Consider the following 23,101-nt stretch of genomic DNA (forward strand, 5'->3'; position numbering starts at 1 on the left):
GTATAAAACACAGGTACCCCCGGTGAGGCCTGTCTTCCAGTCCACCTGTTGTATAAAACACAGGTACCCCGGTGAGTGGCCTGTCTTCCAGTCCACCTGTTGTATAAAACACAGGTACCCCGGTGAGTGTCCTGTCTTCCAGTCCACCTGTTGTATAAAACACAGGTACCCCGGTGAGAGGCCTGTCTTCCAGTCCACCTGTTGTATAAAACACAGGTGAGAGGCCTGTCTTCCAGTCTACCTGTTGTATAAAACACAGGTACCCCAGGTGAGGCCTGTCTTCCAGTCCACCTGTTGTATAAAACACAGGTACCCCGGTGAGTGTCCTGTCTTCCAGTCCACCTGTTGTATAAAACACAGGTACCCCAGGTGAGAGGCCTGTCTTCCAGTCCACCTGTTGTATAAAACACAGGTACCCCGGTGAGTGGCCTGTCTTCCAGTCCACCTGTTGTATAAAACACAGGTACCCCGGTGAGTGGCCTGTCTTCCAGTCCACCTGTTGTATAAAACACAGGTACCCCAGGTGAGAGGCCTGTCTTCCAGTCCACCTGTTGTATAAAACACAGGTACCCCGGTGAGTGGCCTGTCTTCCAGTCCACCTGTTGTATAAAACACAGGTGAGTGGCCTGTCTTCCAGTCCACCTGTTGTATAAAACACAGGTACCCCAGGTGAGAGGCCTGTCTTCCAGTCCACCTGTTGTATAAAACACAGGTACCCCCGGTGAGAGGCCTGTCTTCCAGTCCACCTGTTGTATAAAACACAGGTACCCCCGGTGAGTGGCCTGTCTTCCAGTCCACCTGTTGTATAAAACACAGGTACCCCCGGTGAGTGGCCTGTCTTCCAGTCCACCTGTTGTATAAAACAGAGGTACCCCCGGTGAGAGGCCTGTCTTCCAGTCCACCTGTTGTATAAAACAGAGGTACCCCCGGTGAGTGGCCTGTCTTCCAGTCCACCTGTTGTATAAAACACAGGTACCCCGGTGAGTGGCCTGTCTTCCAGTCCACCTGTTGTATAAAACACAGGTACCCCGGTGAGTGGCCTGTCTTCCAGTCCACCTGTTGTATAAAACACAGGTACCCCAGGTGAGAGGCCTGTCTTCCAGTCCACCTGTTGTATAAAACACAGGTACCCCGGTGAGTGGCCTGTCTTCCAGTCCACCTGTTGTATAAAACACAGGTGAGTGGCCTGTCTTCCAGTCCACCTGTTGTATAAAACACAGGTACCCCAGGTGAGAGGCCTGTCTTCCAGTCCACCTGTTGTATAAAACACAGGTACCCCCGGTGAGAGGCCTGTCTTCCAGTCCACCTGTTGTATAAAACACACGTACCCCCGGTGAGTGGCCTGTCTTCCAGTCCACCTGTTGTATAAAACACAGGTACCCCCGGTGAGTGGCCTGTCTTCCAGTCCACCTGTTGTATAAAACAGAGGTACCCCCGGTGAGAGGCCTGTCTTCCAGTCCACCTGTTGTATAAAACAGAGGTACCCCCGGTGAGTGGCCTGTCTTCCAGTCCACCTGTTGTATAAAACACAGGTACCCCCGGTGAGAGGCCTGTCTTCCAGTCCACCTGTTGTATAAAACACAGGTACCCCAGGTGAGAGGCCTGTCTTACAGTCCACCTGTTGTATAAAACACAGGTGAGGGGCCTGTCTTACTGTTGTATCAAAACACCTGTGTTGTGGGCGGGGCAGGCCCAGGGAGGCAACCTATCAAAACACCTGTGTTGATATACTGGAGCTTGTGTTGTTTTATTGTCCTGAACTTCAGCAATTGGTTTTAAAGCTTAGGGCTGTGTGTGTGTGTTGCAGGTCTCTGCTTATTTTGGATGATGTATGGGACATCACGGTGCTCAAGGCCTTCGACATCCAGTGTCGGATCCTTCTGACTACCAGAAACCGAAGCCTTGCCGACTCTGTTAGTGGTACGTGTGACGTTACTGTGCGTTTGTTTTTGGGCTTGTGTTTTTTGGGGTCCATCTAACTCTCACATGAATGTGTTTTTATGAGGTTGGACTTACATTGGCTAAAATAGGTCTACGCAGTTTTATTAGATTTTTAATGAGGAGCAACAACAACAACAGCAGCAGCAGCAAGCACTGCTTTTAACACTTTAATCGCCGAAGACGCTGGGCAGCGTCTTTGATATCAATATTTCAAAAATCTGTGATCGAAATCATATTTCTCCCCCGGAGACATATGTACTGTTGAGCCCCTCTCAACTCTCCAACGGTTCAAGAGCGCCATCTGGTGGCCGATCGGCGGATCGCCCAAACAGGAAGTGATGCGGATGAAGTGGTGCTCACCCATATTTCGTCCGGGCACTCGCTATCGTTAGCGGGACTCCATCTTGACACACTGGATATCGATCCGTTGCAAATAACTCGATAAACAACATGATTTGGACGTATATACTATTATACAACCTGGAAATGGATTGGATATTTCTACATCCCATAATAGGAATATTTCAGTTCCACGCTCATCGTCCAACGGCGCGAGGAAGATACGGTAAGATTCAGCGTTATTTTTTACCGTGTTCGATATAAACTGCTCTGATGATCATATCACCCACACTAGATGAATGATATAACGTTGGCCACGGAATTATAAACGACCCCCCGCCCATCCGGTCAACATCAGATCATACTTAGTAACTCCTAGAAGCACGTCCAGTTGAAATTTTTTATCTCGCACAGATTCCTATCAAACTGTATTTCATCATCAATATAATGCATTTGGGGCTATAAATCAAGTTCTGGAGAAAGCTGCAGAAAACGATAAAAACATACTTATACTTTAGACCGTATTTTAGTATGAATATGTGAATGAAAAAGTATAACGTTGCTACACCCTGAACAATAGATATAGGACGTTGAATGGGCCATAGTAATGTCAATTTAGCAATACAATTAAAAAAGTTATAGCCCTGCAAAGAAGGGGAACTTCTCCATGTTAAATAGGGCTGGTGAGGGATGGTAAATTATGAATTTAACCCTGGCGATCAAAGTGTTAACTCATTCAGCGCTGGAGCTTAATGCGCGATATAGGTCTAGAACGCCACCGCTTTAATCAATGGGGGGACTGCGAGATTTGCGAGTGCTTAAAATATATCTTAAATTATGGCTATCGGTCTAATACACCCGTCGATTATCAGTGAGTTGCTTCCAGTCAACATGTACAAAACGGATTGTTTTTTCATCGGTACATTTCCGTTTTATACCGTTTTGAATATGAATATAGTTTTGGTGATTCTTAGTAATCCCAGGAAAAGACGCGATAATAGCCCTTTAGTGGAATACAGTAAGCACGTTGTAATTTTTCACCTGATTATCGAATCTTCCTGAAATCAATGCTAGATCATCATTATTATCCTTCCTCGTGCAAGAATGAAAAGAGCCCTGGACCGCAGGGCTCCCCCCGTCGCCTCCTGCACTCAACGGCACACAGCCACACATACACACACAGAGACGGCGTCGATCGGGGTCGAAATAAATATCAGATCAACGATCAAATTGATATATAGTGTTCTTATCTTGTATCTGATGTAATGCAAAAGAAATAATCCAATTATCTGATCGCCATTCCAAATACTGCTCGTGGAGGTCCGTACCACATTACCGACCGTTACACAAGGGCGGGCGGGCGGGCGGGCGGGCGGGCGGGGTTACTGTTCCATGCCATCATTGTTGTTGCCTCACCTGAGTATTTAAACCCCGCCCGCACGGCTCGGATCGTCCCAGAAAATAAACTACACCATTCCCAGTGGAGTGCAATACCAGCTGGAAGGTGTAGGCGGCGGTATCAAATCAAATTGATTTGTAAGGCCAGACAACACACGTTAATGTCCCCATGGGCCGTACACTTCTTCTTTAAACAAGTCAAGAAGAAACATCACAATAAGTCAAGAACAAAACAAGAACACCATAAGGTCTAAAGAATAAAAAATAAATGCAAAATAAATTTGCGAGCTCAGACCCATTCTCAACGATAACATCAGGCTGGATGGATGAAAATGAATGGATATCGCTAATAAAAGAAATAACGATTAAAACCCGACTATACTCGTGATTGGCGCTCAAGCGATGGCGACTTAACCCGACTATCATCGTGACTGGCGCTGAATGAGTTAATATCCCAGTAGACCGTACTTACTGCCAGGCCATACGCCTAGGGTTGGGTACCGTTCACATTTGAACCGGTACCCAACGGTACCTTTTTTCTGTACTTTAGTCTAAAAAAATCTATATACCTACCTCAGTTGTAAAATAATAGTCCAAACTTCAAATAATTTATTATCATTATTATTTATTTAGAATAATTTGTTAATATATATATAATATTGCAGCGAGCGGTGTCTGCATCTAGCTTTGCAAAGTGTAACCACACTTGCGACCGTTTTCGGCTTGCCATTGCCCCGACTGCTTTGTTGTTGTTGAATCAAGTTAAATCCTAGGAAAGCGTGTATTTTTTTAATTTATTTTAAAAGAAAAAGAATAATTAGCATTACAGAAATGTGGCACCGGTGAATCTCACGTGAATCGGTACTCTGTAGTACCGACGTGATTTGGCCGATACCCTTAAAACCCTTTCAGTGCCAATCACGTGTTAACACGTTTCTGGGTCGTTTTTCCCTTTTTTCTCGATTTTAATACCCTATTACCCTATTTTTAATGCCTGTAAAATGCATACTGGGACTCCGAAGGTGCAGTACCGGCCACATCCTACCAGGCGGCGGTATCGAGCACCCTTTGAAACATTGTGTCTTGGGCTGTGCGTCGATTATATGGGTCCGGGCTGACTTTTCTTTGTCGGGCAAGTGGAGCGGTTGTCCCGATCGGATTGAGAAGAATCAAGTACTCCCGATCCGTGTCTTGTGATGGATTATGTTGGCGACACGATGGACATAATTACTTGGATCAGATAATTGGAATATTCTTTTTGGGGCACATCCTAGTCAAGGTAAGGGCTATATTATATCAATCTTGCGTTGATCCGAGCATGCCTTCATTGTGATCCGAAAGTGTTACTGTAACGTTACTCCACAACGTATGCCGTTGGTGGCGATCAGAGCATAAAAAAATTACCCCCCCCCCCCCACCCTTTCATGCATTCATGATGGAGCATAATACCTATCATATGCATTTGATTTTTTAATTGTAGCGTGTGTATGGACGAAATGCCAATGCATTTAGTATAATACACGTTGCATGCTATTACCAGCCTCCCAGGAATTACCCTAGACCGCTCTAAAACCATACTTATATTCACCACGGTATAAAACGGGAACGTATGGATGGAAAAAAAAAATCTTTTTTGCATCTTGACCGGAAGAAACTCAGTGTTAAAAGTACCTGATTCGGTACCCATCCCTACATACGCCTTACTGGGCGTAGCAGTGAGTTGAAATGCGTGTGCAGTACTTGTGTGTGTTCCACCTGTTCAGGAGCCAAGTACGAGGTGGCTGTGGAGAGTGGTCTGGATGAAGACACGGCGCTGGAGATCCTGGCTCTGTACGTCAACAACAAACCCCAGGGGCTGCCTGAGCAGGCTCGCAGCATCGTGAGAGAGTGTAAAGGTACTGTACATAGACACACACGCAGACACACACACACGCAGACACACACACACACACACACACACACACACACACACACACACACACACACACACACACACACACATGATTTTACAAGCAAATTCTGCAACTCAGTATAGTAATACTGTAAGTCTCTAGAGCAGGGGTTCTCAAAATTGTTTTGTGCACCCCACACTTATTTTTTTTAAACAATATTTATGTTTATTGGTATTTTTTTCTTTTTCTTTCAGTTTTACAGAATCAGTTCAACAGTTTAACATCAATACAAAAGGAAATGCTGCCAACTGCCCCCCCTCCCCTTCACCCCGAGTTACAGAGAAATAGATACAAATTACCCCCCCCCCCCCCCCTGAAAGAAATACAAATTAATATAAACAAAAAGAAAAAAAAACTCATGGCCAGACCCCCCCTCCCCCAGACTAGGACCTCAACAAATTCAAATTATTATTATTATTATTATTTTTTTTACACAACTTCAGAGTTTAGTAAGCCCAGTTACACCTGAACAGGTGCCCATACTTCTATACCAAACAAATAAATATCTAACGGTACATCTTTTCTCTTCAAAAAGCAAATAATAACATTTACAGTATCATTCATTGCAATATATACCCATCAGAAAGACAAAAGCGAGCATCATTAATAGCCTACATCGTCAACCTACTATGTAATCTGTTCTAAGTATTGCCTAAATCCAGCCCAGCATTTATCAAAGAGATGTGGTTTTTTTACTTTTTTCTTAAGATTGAACATTATTTTCTCATGCCATGTACGAAGAGATTTCACTAAGCCACATAGACATGGGGGGGATTCAGCACTTTTCCACAGCATGGCAATACACTTGTTCCCTGCAATCATGGCCAATTTAATGATCCGCACCTTGCTTCTCTTATCTGGGGAGATGTCAGACATGTCTCCTAATAATGCTAATTTAGGTGTACATGGGATCTCAAACCCTGTGATCTCTTCGAGAATCTCCCAAATTGAGCCCCAGTAAGGTCTTAGTTTGTTACATTCCCAGAACATGTGGAGCAGGCTACCTGTTTCCGTTGAGCACCTAGGGCAAAGGTCAGAGATAGCGTCATTCATCCTGTGAAGTCTTTCCGGCGTAAAATAGGTTCTATGGAGTATGTTAAATTGCATAAGTTTATGTCGAGTGTTATATGAAAAAGATAGTGCGGACTCACATAGTGATTCCCATTCATCTTCATCAAAGGTACAGTCCAGGTCCCGCTCCCATTTGTTCTTGGCGTTTAAGGGTATTATTTCTGTAAAGGTCAGAATTCTATTATATGTTAATGATAGGATGCCTCTAGTGTGAATAACTCCTTTTAGAATATCATCTATGAGGAGGGGTTTTGGAAGAGTGGAGCTTCCTCCCTGACCTGTACCTATGAAGTTTCTGACCTGTAGATATTTGAAGAAATTAGTAGTTGGAAGGTGCCGCGTAACTGTTCAAAGGACATAAGTATGTTATTATCATATAGGTCCCCAAAAGTTTTAATTCCCTGAGTGTACCACTTCTTGGTGATGCCATCTCTAAGTGATTCTGGTAAAGCTGGATTGTTGTGAAAGGGAGTATTCCTGTGAAATGCAATAAAGCTACCAAGATGTGTCTGAATCTCAAACCATGTTCTTGCTGTGTGTTTAATAAATGGGTTATCTGAACTATTCTTCAGGGTGTGGTACGACCTGATAAAAGGAATTCCGGCCAGCGGTACGTCCATCGTATGGCATTGTTCTATTTGTCTCCAGGCAGGGGAATTAGTCGACTCATTCTGCCAAATCCACAGAGCCCTTGTCTGTGCAGCCCAGTAGTAACGTTGGAATTCCGGGAGTTTCAGTCCACCACACTGGGGGGAATTATATAGGGGTTTAATTTAAATTCTAGGGACCTTCCTCCTCCATATGAATGCAGATATTATCCTTTGTAATTTCTTGAAGAAGTTCTTATGTATAGATATAGGGAGGGTTTGAAAAAGATAGAGACATTTAGGAAGGACGTTCATCTTAATGCAGTTCACACGTCCGATTAGCGAGAGAGGTAGCTGCATCCATCTATCTAGGTCCTTCTCCACCTTTTTAAGTAGTGGGTCATGATTTAGTAAGAAAATTGTATCTATTTGGTTCGGGATCTTTAGACCCAAATATGTTACAAATTGTGAGTTCCACTGGAAGGGGAAATTGGACCTTGGTATTTTTTCGGCTAGTGAGTTAAGGGCATGACCACGCTTTTTTGTGCATTAACCTTGTAGCCTGAGATTACATTATACTTTGACAGTAGTTCCATAAGGGCAGGCATGGATGAGTCAAGATTGGTTAGAAACAGGACTATGTCGTCCGTGTATAAAGAGATGACATGGCTCTCAAGACCCACTTTGATCCCACTAATAGATTTATATGACCTTATTGCGATAGCCAGGGGTTCGATTACCAGCGCAAAAAGTGTAGGGGAAAGAGGACAACCCTGCCTAGTACCGTGCCTTAGAGGGAAAGAAGGTGAAATCTCGGAGTTGGTCTGTATCCTGGCTGTAGGGTTAAGGTACAGCATATGGATCATTCTTAGCATATTTGGGCCAAAGTTCATTTTTTGTAGAACAGCGAAGAGAAAGTGCCACTCTACGCGGTCAAATGCCTTCTCCGCGTCCAACGAGATTGCTATGACTGGGTCTTCTATGGATTTGGCACAGTGCGTCAAGTTAAGAAATCTTCTCACGTTGTCTATTAATGAACGATTCTGTATGAAACCGGTCTGGTCCGTATTAATAAGTGAGGAGGTTACTCTCTCAAGTCGAGTGGCTATGATTTTAGTAAACATTTTATATTCGTTGGAAAGGATCGAAATTGGTCTGTATGACCCGCATAAGGTAGGGTCCTTCCCTGGTTTTGGCAGGACTATAATAAGAGCTTGCTCAAGGGTATCAGGTAGTTGGTCATTCTCAATGGAGTAGTTGAACATTTCTAGGAGAGGGTCTATCAATTTGCTAATAAATGCCTTGTAGAAGTCTATAGAGAAGCCGTCCGGCCCTGGAGCTTTCCCTGGCGTCAGTTTTGATAAGGCATCTAGTATTTCTTGCTTAGTTATCTCCCTGTCAAGGTCCCCCCTTGTACCCTTTGTTAACGTAGGTATATCTAGGTTGTCTAAGAACTCACACATCTCCTGTCTCTCCTCCCCCTGCGAGGAGTAGAGGGACTTGTAGAAGTCTGAGAAGGCCCGATTTATGAGCAGTGGGTTACGGTTACGGGTCAACTCCCCTTTGTCGCTTACCCTAATGGCCGGTATACACCTAGCGGCATCCTCCCTTCTAATTTGCCACGCCAGTAGTTTCCCTGCCTTGTCACCCTGCTCGTAGTTACGATGTTTCAACCTTGACATAGCGTTTTCTACCTCTTGCGAGGTGATAGTGTTGTATTCTGCCTTTTTTGCCGTTATCTGATCCAATAACGTCCGCACTTGTAATAGGGAATGTTGATTTTCAAGCGCTTTTATATCAGTCTCTAGTGAGCGTAATTTGGTCTGATATTGTTTCTTTTTCCAGGAGGAGTAACTAATAATGGAACCTCTTATGTAAGCTTTAAGGGTCTCCCAGACTATAGCTGGGGAGGCAGAGTTTCTATTAATCAGTAAATACCAGTCCAACTGTTCGTTAATTAATTTGATAAAGTCTTTGTCGTTATTTAGAAAGTTAGGAAACCTCCAGCGTTTGGAGTTTGTGTGAGATTAAGCCTTTTGATTAAGGCTATTTTAATCAAAAGGGGAGCGTGATCTGAGTGCGTCATGGCTAAGTATTCGCAGGACAAAACAAGATGGAGTTTTGCTGTATGTATAAAGAACGTATCAATCCTAGAGTAGCTGTTGTGCATGTGTGAGTAGAAGCTATATTCACGTTGATATGCATGCCCCTCCCGCCATATATCCAATAAATTAAGATCTATAAGTTCTTTTTTAAGGGCCTTGGCTGCTGAGGTTAAAGGTTTAGGGGTAGGGGATGATCTGTCCATAGCAGGGTCTAATACCAGGTTAAAATCACCACCAATTATAAGTTCTGAGGGGGTGCATGTCACTTTAAGAAAAAGGTTCACATTGAAGTTAGGGTCATCGTGGTTAGGACCATATACATTTAGCATAGTGACCAGTTGGTCTCCCATATATCCCCTGACTAAAATATATCTTCCCCCTTTATCCTTTTCAACTAGATTTGGTTGGAAGGGAATCCCCTTTCTTACCAGAATAGCCACCCCCCTTGCTGAAGATGTAAATGAGGAGTAAAATATTTGACCTTGCCATTGTTTCCCCAGTTTGCTGTGCTCTGTGTCATCCAAGTGGGACTCTTGTAGGAAGGCCACGTCTATTTGATGTCTTCTGATGTAGCTAAGAACTTTACGGCGTTTAACTTGCCGGTTAAGACCATTAATGTTCCAACTCAGAAACTAGTGTCATTCACCCATGAGGTTGGTATAGCTGGTAGTAGGACACTGGGATACCTGAAAACATAGTATACAATACCTAGATGTGTAAACATTATAAACCAATACACAAAAACAGTCCTGTCTGAACCCCTCCCATTTCCCCTTAATACCCCCCCTTCCCATAAAAAAAATACCCTAGTCTATATATCCTCCCCTAATCTTGCGTAGTAACATACCCTATCCTACCAAGTGGAGCCGGGCTGCCTACTTTGTTTAGGTTAAGTAATTAAAGGTGTGGGTACGAACAACTCCTTTAAACATTTCAAAACATGTATATATATATACACCCTTTTTAATTTTTTTTAGGGGTAATATCAACGCTTAAAATGCATAAATGTAATGTGCACACATATATATAAATACATGTACACCTACATAAACCCATAAGCACATAACCATCTTGAAATTAGCCGTAGTAATATGAACTCTCATCAAAAGGTCCCGTGAGGCTTAAACATCTCAAGTCCAGTGTCGCCAATAATGACACATATTACCCGCCGGTTATTATTTCAAAAAGTAATTAGAGTATGAGGCTTATTGCCTGGTATGTGTCTTTATTTACCGCTCCTTTCTGGTCGAGTGAAGACCGCTGGATCGTAAACTTAAGTTAGGCGGAGTATGTTCGATACATCAGATTTTTTTGTAGGAGCAGGGCTGTACACTGCGACGAGATGATCGCGAATTGCCCCTTTAATTGGCCGTTGCGATTGGTAAATATTATCTGGGGGCGGGCTTGCGAGTAGTGCTTTCAAGCCTTGCATTTGCATTTCACTCCTAAATTATCCAAGGCGTGTGATGACGCGATGACGTCACTCACGCAAGCTGAGCAGTGAGCACTCAGCAGGTATGATCAGCGGGAACAATCGACTGAGCACTCACTCTGATAGACTGGCTGACTGTCTGATTCATTTAGCTATGAAGAAAAGTAAAGTTAGTATTGCTTCATATTTTCGACGCGTTCGACCTCCTATAGTGAGCCGAACTGAACTGAACTCAGACACACGGAGAGAGCTGCAGCGTCTGCTGCTCCTCCTCCCTCCCGCACCCGTGGCTGTTGTAAACACTAGTCTCTAGTGGGACACTGGGACCTCGGTGAGCCTGCCAGCCGGCTAGCTACTGATATCAACAAATGCTCCAGCAAGTCTAGTAGTGCATGATAGCTCGCGTTAGCTCACTGTTCAAAACGAAACGTCCCATTAAACTAAATAGTTCAGATAGCTCCTGATATCAATGTCTTATAACACTGAGTCGATGCGTATTCGAGCTGAGGGCACGCTGAATATAGTCAATAGGGTCCAGCTGCAGCTCCGGAGAATCCTGGCCGTAGCTGGAGGCTACTAGTACACACAGACAGTGGAGCTGGTTGCATATAGCGAGCATTTTGACTTGTTGCGTGGTGGCGATGTCTCGCAGATAATACAACTACAAGTATGATTATATAATATATATATTTTATTAAAAAAAAATTATATAATTTTTTTTTTCTTTTTTCTTTTTAAATCAAAAACAATCGATATAAATAATGGTAAAATTGTTATTTAAAAATTTGCCCCTAAAAAATATTTTTTGCCCCTAAATTTCTCATTTAGGGGCAAGTGTGCCCCTAGTGAAAAAGCTTAGCGTACAGCCCTGAGGAGCCCGTTCCACTACGTCCTTCCTCTACGCCGCCTATCGGGCACCCCACACTTAATGTATCGCGTAATTTCAACGTGGAATTAAAGGTCCCCTGTCTTATAAATTGCCTTTTCCAGTGTTTATCATTGTTTTCTAGCAATGGGGGTTTGTATCAATGGGGACTGTGTCTCTAATTCTCATTTTGACTCATCAGTCTAGTCTCGAGTTCACGAGATCCTACCTCACTCAACTAAGCCATTTTGCACTGCTTGTAGTCACCGCCCACAATCAACAATTCGCTCAACAACAGAGCGCGTGGAATTACTGACGTGCGCGGGGAGAGAGAGAGAGAGAGAGAGAGAGAGAGAGAGAGAGAGACCCCGCCGCAAAATTTATTTGTATCCCCCTCAATCTCTCTGTCTGCAGACTGTGGGTAACTGTCACTCAAAGTGCATTGAGTATGGGCGGAGCCCAGCCCAAAACAGCTTGAAATCTTGAAGTGGAAAAAGGCTGCTTTAGAGTACTTGATTAGAAATACAAAACAATGAATTTTATTGATTTTTTTTTTACAGATGTGTTCCATAGACTCACAGGAATTGTGTAAAGTTGCCCAAATAGTGAAAGGAATAGCAAGACATGTCCCCTTTAAGGAATATCAAAGTAAAAGCACACCTTGTTGAACTTGATCATGCATATTTATTAGAACATTTTATTACAGCACTATGTTATCAATACACATTTATAAAACGAGGCATATTTAGCTAAATATGTTGCCAGAACAACATATTTATTTATTTGCGGGTAGGTGACCCCACTGTCACCTACCCGCAACCCCTCTTTTGGGTCGCGACCGGTAGTTTGAGAACCGCTGCCCTAGAGATACAAACACATTGTAAACACCCAGAGATCATCAGAATGTTGATGTTATCTGTAATAGTAAGTCAAAGCTTCACACTTTTGATACCCCTTCCAATCTCTCTCCCCTCTCCTCTCCTCTTCTCTCCTTCCAATCTTTCCCCACTCCTCTTCTCTCCCCTCTCATCCCCTCTATCTCTCTCTCTCCCACTCTCCTCTCTCCCCTCTTCTCCCATTCCCTCCCCTCCTCTCCTCTCCTCTCCTCCTCCCCCTCTCCTCCTCTCCCCCCTCCCCTCCCCTCCCCCTATCCCCCTCCCCAGGCTCCCCTCTGGTTGTCTCTCTGATCGGGGCCCTGCTCAGGGACTTCCCTGACCGCTGGTCCTACTACCTCCGGCAGCTGCAGCAGAAGCAGTTCAAGCGGATCAGGAAGTCCTCGTCGTACGACTACGACGCCCTGGACCAGGCCATGGCCGCCAGCATCCAGGTGCTCCCTGACGACCACATCGCCCTCTACAGGGACCTCGCGGTGCTGGAGAAGGACGTCAAGATACCCGCTAAGGTCTGCCGCCGCCGCTGTGCATTAAAGGCGCTTTTCATAGTCCAGGCGTAGCAGCGTACCTGGACCAGAGTCTGCTATGGGTCGCATGGGGCGAAAATGAGGCAATAGTGGTCTGCTGCACAGGGATGTCCACGCACCACGTTCAATGAAAACAGGGTTCGCACAAGGTCCTTGAAGTGCTTAAAGTGCTTGATTTTTTAGAGAAAAAAGTCTAGGCCAATTTTTTTTCTAAATAACCACAGTGTGTGTCACGTGCGCCGTTATAGATATGACATGCATTATTTAGGACAAAGTAAATCCATAGGCTGAATATGATTTATTATCAGCATTTTAGGTCTATTTATTTACATACATTTCAAAAGCATATTTATTTGACCAGTTTAATGTATTTGAATTGTTTTTAATTATAGGCCTATTTCACACATTCTATGAAATCAATACATTCTGGAAATCATCTCGCGGCTGCTCGCGACCCCTCTAGAAAAAACTAAGCACAAAAACATGGGGTGGGGTTGAAGGTTAGACAGGTTTAGACAGAACTTTGATATTGGGAGGGGGTTATTACAATTTGGGGTGGCGGGGGGAAATCCAGTTATACCACAATTCACACTTTCTCTCATCTGATAAGAGTTGGTATATTCATTGTATAATCAATAGGATGTGGGATGAAGGGATTACAAAATAATATTTACAATAGACATTAACCTAGTGATTAATGAATCAAAATAAAATTGAAAACCGTTAACCTAGTGGTTAATAAAAAACTAACATAAAGGGTGATTATCGTAAAATGTTCAAAAATATATATATACACAATTTATATGATTCTTGATGAAATTACTTAAGATCCAGTTGTATTTAACCTGAGTTTGAGTGTCACTTCCATCTGTGATTGTCTCAGTTTTGTTGGTCTTTACCTAGAATCAGACAATTTTCTCCATTTCTTCTCTATAAATGAGGAAATAAAACGCCTTATGCATCGTATATTGTTCTAGTGCATAATACTATCAACTGTCCACCATTTGTTAGGTGACAAAACAAAAACGATTATATGTCCTCATTTATGAGAGAACAAACCAACTGATTCTTTCTTGTCTAACAATACAATTTGGTAACTTAAGTAATTAAAATCAAGTCAAGTCAAGTCAAGAGTTTTATTTGTCACGGCATACAAGTATACAATGAAATGCGGGTGGTCTTGCCCGCAATGATGTGCAATACAGTAGTACAACATATAATGGAATCCAATAAACAACATTGTGCAATAAACAGGTAACATAGTGGGACATCACGGTATTTGTACATAGTTATTTACAGAGCATGAAGGACATGCTAGGTCCCTTGGTAGTGCAATACACTGTTACTATACTATTTTTAAAGTGACCTTTCCTTTGTGGCCATAAGTGTGGGCGTGTGCAGCATGAGTGAGTGCTTTCTCATGTTAAAGTGGCTGCTAGTGTGCGAGCGTGCACAGCGTGCGTGTCGTGTGTGTGCTAATGTGTGCTTGTGTGTGGAGAGTTCAGTGTTCATTGTTCAAGGCTCTGATGGCCTGGGGGAAGAAGCTGAGCCGAAGCCTCTCTGTCCTAGTAGCTGGGGTTCGCAGGCGTCTGCCTGACCTCAGCAGCTGGAACAGGCTGTTATTGGGGTGGTGAGGGTCTTTCATTATTCTGCAGGCTCTGGATTTGCACCTCTTGTTGTATAGAACCTGCAGGGGAGGTAGTGCAATACCCGTGGTACGCTCGGCAGAGCGCGCACCACTCTCTGTAGGGTGTGATGTCATGTGACCACTTCTTCCTTCAGCAATACATTTGAGCTCATTATTACTAAACATTGTTAATGCTATCTCATTGATTTCATTCCATCACATTCCTGGTTCATCATTTTCCAGATTCATATAAAAATTGTGAAGCAGTTCTTGTTTGTGAAGGTATTAATCTGACAGATGCCGCTTTGCTGTTGATGAGCTGTCATCCGCCATGGTTGCGTTCTTTCGTGGTGATTTGCTGTGTGTTGAACGTATCATACGTTCAGTCAATGTTTCTGTGAGTGTCGTGTGGCAGGGCCAGACAGTAATGAGAAAATAAAATATAAAAAAACATAACAAAGTGGGTGGCTAAGTGGCGCAGTGGACAAGGCGCTCGCCACTAACGCAGGATATGCTGGGTTCGAGCCCAGCTCTCGGCATTGCTACCAGCTTGGCTGGTCGTTCATCCTAACACAATTGGAAGTGTTAGGGGTGGGAAAGCCGGTGGGTGGGGATTGGACGTTGTGGACAGCGACTCCTACAGGTCGGTTGGTGCGCCTGTACAGCAGAATCAGGAAGTATCGGGGGCAGCGTGAGCCTCCCGCGCGTTACTCCTCGCCACTGAGAGATTGCGCTGTGCAGGTGAAAAGATGCGACGGCTGCCTCCTCGTGTACCGGAGGGGACACGTGATGCAAGGCTTCGTCCACATTGCAGCCGACCAGTGGGAGGCACAGTCTAGCAACGTTCGAGACAGGGGAGGGGAGAATTGAAGGGAGGATTGGCGAGGCAAAATTGGGATGGGAGAAAAATAGAAAAATAAGGAGAAAAAGTGGATAAAAAAAACAAAAAAACATAAAGTGAACAGATGAGGTTCGTTTGATTGTCCTTGTAAGAAGTCTTATTAGTTCAATTCACTGTGTAATACCATTATGCATGTTCTTTATTTTTGTGATTCACTTGAACTTACCATTGAGTGGATGCATCTTCGTACTAACCTGTCCTTAACACTTTGAATGCCACCCACGAGTTTTCTCGTGTTATTACCCCCCGGGTTGAATGCCCACTCACGAGAATATTCGTTTTATTCGTTTTTTTTAAAAATGTATTAGCGATCTGAAATCATATTGCATCAAGCGAGCCTACCGTTGGAGATCCAGTCACCCCAGGTGCTCAGATGTGAAAAAAGCGCCCCCTATCGTCTCCCAGATGGTAAATCACCCTTTTGGATTGGACTCAATGAAAGTGAATGGGAGAAAGGATTTCTGACTCCACATTTTACGTCTCACTCATGCAGCCGGCATCGACCGGCATCACTCCGGAGCCTGAAGAGCAGCGGGGATTATGTGTTCTACTGTATACACGGTTGATCAATACAATGATCGATTTTTTTCGAATGGTGATCAGGAATTGGAATAATCCATTTGGATACCATCTGATCTCAGGTAAGGAATCTATGTTATCAGTCTTAGGATAATCAGACTCGTTTTCACGGATATATAAGCGTTTCCCATATATGTGATATGGCTGTTTTGACTGTAAAAGCCATCAGGAAATAAGAGCAGCGATTATCAGCGCGCGGCACGAGCGTGCGTGCGCACACATATACTATCGATTATCTAGCGTTTATTTGAAAACTATTCATAAATAGGCCGACAAATGACAACGTTCTAGAATATTCCAGTAAAAGGCGATTATCATAGAATGGGTTGTTTTTTCCGCGAAAACGAGTGATTTTCAAAATGCTATCAAACGGAAATGAAGCGATAAAAAAACAACTGTGGGGGGTTTTGGGTCCATGAAGGGGGGGGGGGGGGTGACGTGTTTTGAGGTGGTTTGTCTGGAATGGTTAGTTGTGTGGTTTGCTCTGCTCCGAGGGGGGGGGGGGGGGGGGGATTCTTGGGGGGGCACAGTAAAGAGACTAGAAAAGAGACTACGGGGATATGAAAACGAAAAGCACCAGAAAGAATTATAACCCTTGTTGTGGCTGAATGATCTGGTGCATCTGACCTCGCTGCGCCTCCCTGACATCATGTCACCCCCATTCCTTTGTGTTCTTCCTCTCCGGGTTCTGTCGGTTCTGTGTGTTCCTCTCCAGGTTCTGACTGTTCTCATTCCTTTGTGTTCTTCCTCTCCGGGTTCTGGTGGTTCTGTGTGTTCCTCTCCAGGTTCTGACTGTTCTCATTCCTTTGTGTTCTTCCTCTCCGGGTTCTGTCGGTTCTGTGTGTTCCTCTCCAGGTTCTGACTGTTCTCATTCCTTTGTGTTCTTCCTCTCCGGGTTCTGGTGGTTCTGTGTGTTCCTCTCCAGGTTCTGACTGTTCTCATTCCTTTGTGTTCTTCCTCTTCAGGTTCTGTCGGTTCTGTGGGACCTGGAGACGGAAGAGGTGGAGGATGTTCTCCAGGAGTTTGTTAACAAGTCGCTGCTGTTCAGGGATTGTCACCACCGGCCCTACCTTTACTACCTCCACGACCTGCAGCTGGACTTCCTGACTGAGCAGAACCGCTCCCAGTTAGAGGTGAGAATGGACCAAACGGAACCATTAACAGATAGAGGTTAGAATGGACCAAACAGAACCATTAACAGATAGAGGTTAGAATGGACCAAACAGAACCATTAACAGATAGAGGTTAGAATGGACCAAACAGAACCATTAACAGATAGAGGTTAGAATGGACCAAACGGAACCATTAACAGATAGAGAGATGCTTGTGTTTTCTCTGCCATCAGGACGATGGAGAGCTCCCTGCAGAGTGCTTTTGTGTTGTTGTGAGGACAAAAAAAAAAAACAGTGTTTTGATAGAGTTTTTCTTTTTACACAAAGGAGGAAAAACCCTGGTTTCAGAACTTCCTGTGTGGACCAGGCCTTAATATCTGACTGCATTTACACAGGGTTTGCACAAGGTCCTTGTGAAGTGCTTGATTATTTTACCAAAAAAAGTCCAGGCCTGGAATTTTTTTTAACAAGGTGCTTTAAAAAGTATTTGCAATTCAAATAAAATGTATCTGTAAGGCCCGACAACACACGTTAATGTCCCCATGGGCCGGACACGTCTTCTTTAAACAAGTCAAGAAGAAACATCACAATAAGTCAAGAACAAAACAAAAACACCATAAAGTCAAATTATTTTTAAATAAATGCAAAATAAATGCAACACTCCCAAGGGTAAGGAAAAACTCACTAAAACCTAGCAATAGGAAAAAATGCACCACAGGCAATGTGGAGGAGAGAAACCTTAGAAGGGCCGTTCAAGGGGGGGATCTCCCTTCTTAGATGTCGGTGATAGTAGTGTTGCAGTAAAACAGGCGAACAGTTAGTAAGCATGCACTCATATGTGTAGTGCAACACAGATCAGTGCATGCGATAGCAACTGAACATTTTGAAAGATTAAAGATAGAGCTGATAGCGGATCCATTTGAGGCAAAGGGGCGGCGCAGAGAGGGTCGCATCCTCCCGGTCATCATCATGGGACGTCCAACACTCCGGTCATCACTCCGAGACAGCAACTCACAGGGAGACCGGGAGACAGGACAGGCGTTAGACAGTTTGCGTGATTGTGATGGGCGGACATAGCAATATATACAAGTGGTAAGGATATATGTGAATAGAATGGATATATGTAGTAAGCATATTTTATATCTAAGCACTTAGAGGATCCTACCTCTTATGTCCGACTTTTATTTGTAGATTTTAGTTCAGCTTTTAATACGATACAGCCGCACCTTTTAATTGAGAAGTTGAATGGGCTTAATGTCCACCCTCTCATTATAAAATGGTATCATTCCTTTTTAACTACCGTAACCGTACACAGCGGGTCAGTGTTAACGGCACTCTTTCAGAATCTAGAACCCTGAGCACCGGAGCTCCCCAGGGTATAGTAAGTTCACCTGTGCTTTTTACCTTGTATACGAACGAGTGCAGAAGCATCTATCCTAACAACCGCTTCATAAAATGTTCTGATGACACTGCCATTTTAGCTCTAATTAAGAATGACAGTGACCTAGCTGACTATTATTCGGAAATCCAGAGGTTTGTAAACTGGTGCGACAATAACTGTCTGGTTTTAAATGTTAAGAAGACTGAGGAGATGGTGTTTGACCCCAGAGGTGTTGGGGACCACAGGCCTGTGGTCATCCACAAACAGTCCATCTCACAGGTCTCTTCATATAAATATCTTGGGATTTTTGTCGATAACACACTAACCTGGAACACCCATGTAGATAGCCTGTGTAGCAGACTACAACAACGACTGCACTTTCTACGTCGCCTTAGAGTTCACGGTGTAGATCAAAAATGTATGTTACTTTTCTACCAATCTGTATTGGAGAGTCTCATCAGATACGGTCTTACAGCTTGGTTTGGTAACCTGTCTGTACAATTAAAGTCCAAACTGGTCAGTCTGATGCAGACTGCATGGAAGATCATAGGGGTGAAAGGTCACCCATCCCTGCAGTCTATTTTTGAACAGGCTACTCTAAGGCAAGCCAATAGAATAGTCTCGGACCCCTCCCATGTCTTACATGCCGAGTATGAGCTACTGCCCTCTGGGAGGAGGTTTAGAGTTCCACGCTCTAGACTAAACAGGTTTAAAAACTCCTTTATTCTGATCTCAGTTAAACTTTTAAATAGTGCCAGATAAAGGGCAACTATCGAACGGATATTTGGTTGCTATATTATCGTGTGTACTATAATATTATAATATTAATATTATATTATTTGTGTATACTATTCAAATTTTGTGTTGCCTGCCCGACATCCTGCTGTGCAGGTACTTTACTGTATCTTTTATATTGTGTATTGTTTGGAGTCAGTTGTGTTGTGTCATGTCTGTATGTATGTATCTGTGGCTGTAGTGGGTGTAAGCCCAAGACAAATTTCCCAGCTGATGGGACAATAAAGTGACTCTTGACTCTTGATATTATGTGAATAGAATAGAAGTACTTAACCCAGCAATGAACTCCACGTCTAAACCACGTTGACAGACCACGGACAGAAGACAGTAAGAAGCTGATCCATGGCCTCGGTGGTGCACGTAGAACAGTCACTGCAATCTTGGCCAAGACCCCGAGACATCCACCACCTTGGTCAGCACTATGAGACAACCACTCTGGGGGGGGGGTTGGGACAGGGGTTAGAGAGTTCCCATGTTTTTAGTGGGCGGAGATGGAGCAATAAATACATGTAGGGAGCATACATGGTGACAGTAGAATCATAGTATATAAGAAAATTGTGAAATTGAGTAATAGATAGAACTACTGCAAGCGGGCGGTCAGGTGGCGTAACGGAGATTGCGTTCGTCACCAAACCCCGGAGCAGCTAGATTCGCCTGTTCGAATCCAGCTCACAGCTCCGGGGTTGTCACCAGCTTGGCTGGCCGTTCACACTATTGGCAGTATTAGAGGGTGGGAGAAGCTGGCGGGGTGGGTCCGGGTCGTTGTAAACAGCGACTCCTACAGTTCGGTCGGGGCGCCTGCTAAGCGCGGATAGGACTTGAGTGGGATAGTGTGATCCTTCCACACGCTACGCCCTCTCAATGAGAATCAGCGCTGCCAGGTGAAAAGAAGCGGTTGATTGGCTGGACGTGTGTCGGAGGAAGCACGTGATAGCCTCCACTCTCCCAGACCGACTGTGGGGGGTAAGTGCGCAGCGACCAGGAAGGGGATTGGGAATTGGCATAACGACTAACATTGGGATGGGAGAAAATCGGAGGAAAATGGAGGGGAAAAAAGATAAAAAATTAAAATAAAAAAAAATAACTACTGCAAGCGTATGGATACAGGATGAGATACAAGACAATAGCTCCCCGGGGGGCAGGAGAAGCCGCTCAGAAGGTTCAGCACTGCAGGCCAGACAGAAGGCGGTATGAAGCTGTTCCATGGGACCGGTTGAGACAGAGACAGAGGTTAAAAAGGTTCTCCCATGTCTGCAGAAAAGCAGACATGGGAGCAAATAGACATCCTAACTAAACTAGACAGATTCATCTAAGGGAAATCAACCATTCGCATTGAATGTTTTGTTCATCCATGATCAAATTGTTCTGAATCAAGAAATCGTTTTTTTGTGTTCTGTTTTAATAATACCTGACGAGTTGCTGTCTCGCACGCTCCGACTGCTTTTCCTCATTTCTTGGCGTGTGATGCTCTAGCTGGCAAGCAGGCCAAGAAGATGCTTAAAAAAAACTGCATTTCAAAGTGAATTGTATCCTTCGAGTGACATCCTTGAAAAATAGTGCTTGGAAAAGTACTTAAAAGTCCTTGAATTTAATTTAGCAATGCCTGTGGGAACCCTGTTTACAGTACATCGCTGATGTTCCTTTCTTCTGTCTGTAACCGTACCGTACTGTATGTGGACCTGGATGAGTGATTGACAGGTGTGTTTCAGAGCCTCCACACCAAGGTGGTGCGTCAGTACCAGCAGCACTACAGACAGGCCCCACCCACCTCAGCAGACCAGGACTGTCTCTACTGGTTCAGGTTCCTCACCTACCACATGGCCAACGCCAACCTGTCACAGGTACAGTACATGCTCAGGCAGGGAACAAAATAAGCACCCGCCAAGCGCCAAATGCGTGTAGATTTAAGGTTTGGCGAGTAAAAATGAGAGGTCTGCCCGCCACCTGGCGTGTAGTTCATATCGATACTCTTATTTTGAAAATCCTGTGCGGTTCTCATTTCCGCCCCAAGCGCAGCTCCAGTCATAATATCTATGGCTCCGGCAGCTAGCAACGTTCGGTTCATATGATACTCTTATTTTGAAAAACCCCGTAGCAACTCCGCGCGTCATATCCGCCCAGTCCGTGCTTCTGAAAGCAGAGCAGCGCTACACAGCAGTGCGACTACACGACCCGAAATAAGTCTGTGGTGTTTTTCTTCTTCTCACAACGGGTCAAATGCATCTACATGCTTTGCACCGTCGCCATTCCTTTATGCCCACATCGCCCGAAATTAACGTTTATGTACCATTACAATCACTACAACGTTAGCATAAGCTAACAAGCTAATCCTGAGCAGAGGCGCAGAGTCATAGAGAACAGCAGACACAGTGTGGACTGGGGAAAGGGAAATGGGGGGGCACTCTCCCCTTCCCTGTGTGTGCGTGCGTGCGTGCGTTTGGATAGACGATGAAGTCACTAGTCAGGACTCAGGACAGGAGTATATTATAGTAAACTGAGGATTACTGAGGATGGACAGATAATGTTGATATTCAAATATAAAAAAGTTTCGAGAGGAGTGGAAGTTTGAAGACAGACTACAATATGATGCGGGGGTGGTGAGTTGAAACAGTGTGTGTGTGTGTGTGTGTGTCCCGACCCCACTTCTATGTTTCAATAAATTATTTGCATTTAAAACTATTAACGCTGACTCATTCCTTCAGTCCACTCAAAATTATGCTAATATTCCTTATGTTGTTTATGATATTAATTGAAAATAGCATATGAGAGTATTATATAGTAATAATAACACATGGCGATATACTAAAAAGCTATTTATAATTTTTGGCTGGTAAAAAATCTGCCTGGCTGGTCAAAAAGTCAAAAAGTTAAGTTTGTTCAGGGGTCGCACAAGGTCCTTGAAGTGCCTAACTCATTCAATGCCAGCCACGAGAAAAGTCGGGTTAACTTGCCAACCGTTCAGCGCCAATCACGAGAAAAGTCTGGTTTTAATCGTTATTTATTTTATTAGCTATATCCATTCATTTTCATCCATCCAGCCTGATGTTATCATTGGGAATGGGTCTGAGCTCGCAAAAGGGCAAATACCGCCGCCTACGCCTTCCAGCCGGTGCACTCTATTAGAAATGGTGTAGTTTATTTTCTGAGCCGTGCGGGCGGGGTTTGAATACTCAGACGAGGCAGGCCTTTACAACAATGGCATGGTACACTAACCCCGCCCGTTCATGTGTAACGCTCGGTAATGTGGGACGGACCTCCACGAGCAGTATTTGGAATGGCGATCAGATAATTGGATTATTTCTTTTGCATTACATCAGATACCAGGTAAGGACTCTATATATAAAATCTTGCGTTGATCTGATATTTCTTTCTACCCCGATCGCGGCTGTGTGTGTGGCTGTGTGCCGTTGAGTGGGAGGAGGCGACTGGGGGAGCGCCGCGCTACGAGGGCCCTTTTCATTCTTGCATGGGGAAGGATAATAACGATAATCTAGCGTTGATTTCAGGATGATTAGATAATCAGGTGAAAAATGACTGTGTTTAGTGTATTCCACTAAAGGGCTATTATCGCATCTTTTCCTGGGAATCACCAAAAC

At 44.1% G+C, this 23,101-nt stretch overlaps 1 protein-coding gene across 1 annotated transcript in view; it reads left to right on the plus strand.

The window, feature by feature from the left end:
- apaf1 (apoptotic peptidase activating factor 1) overlaps positions 1 to 23,101 on the plus strand; it is a gene marked incomplete at its 3' end in the record, with an annotated part of 195,041 nt that overhangs the window by 34,743 nt on the left and 137,197 nt on the right. Inside the window, exons 6-10 of the mRNA XM_084331049.1 lie at positions 1,808 to 1,920; positions 5,442 to 5,573; positions 12,854 to 13,092; positions 17,183 to 17,350; positions 21,215 to 21,346. Coding sequence (XP_084187175.1) covers positions 1,808 to 1,920; positions 5,442 to 5,573; positions 12,854 to 13,092; positions 17,183 to 17,350; positions 21,215 to 21,346 — 784 coding nt within the window. The remainder of the gene's footprint in view (positions 1 to 1,807; positions 1,921 to 5,441; positions 5,574 to 12,853; positions 13,093 to 17,182; positions 17,351 to 21,214; positions 21,347 to 23,101) is intronic.

The sequence above is a fragment of the Notolepis coatsorum genome (assembly GCF_963971535.1).
Source record: "Notolepis coatsorum genome assembly, chromosome: 15".
NCBI classification, from domain to species: Eukaryota; Metazoa; Chordata; class Actinopteri; order Aulopiformes; family Paralepididae; genus Notolepis; species Notolepis coatsorum.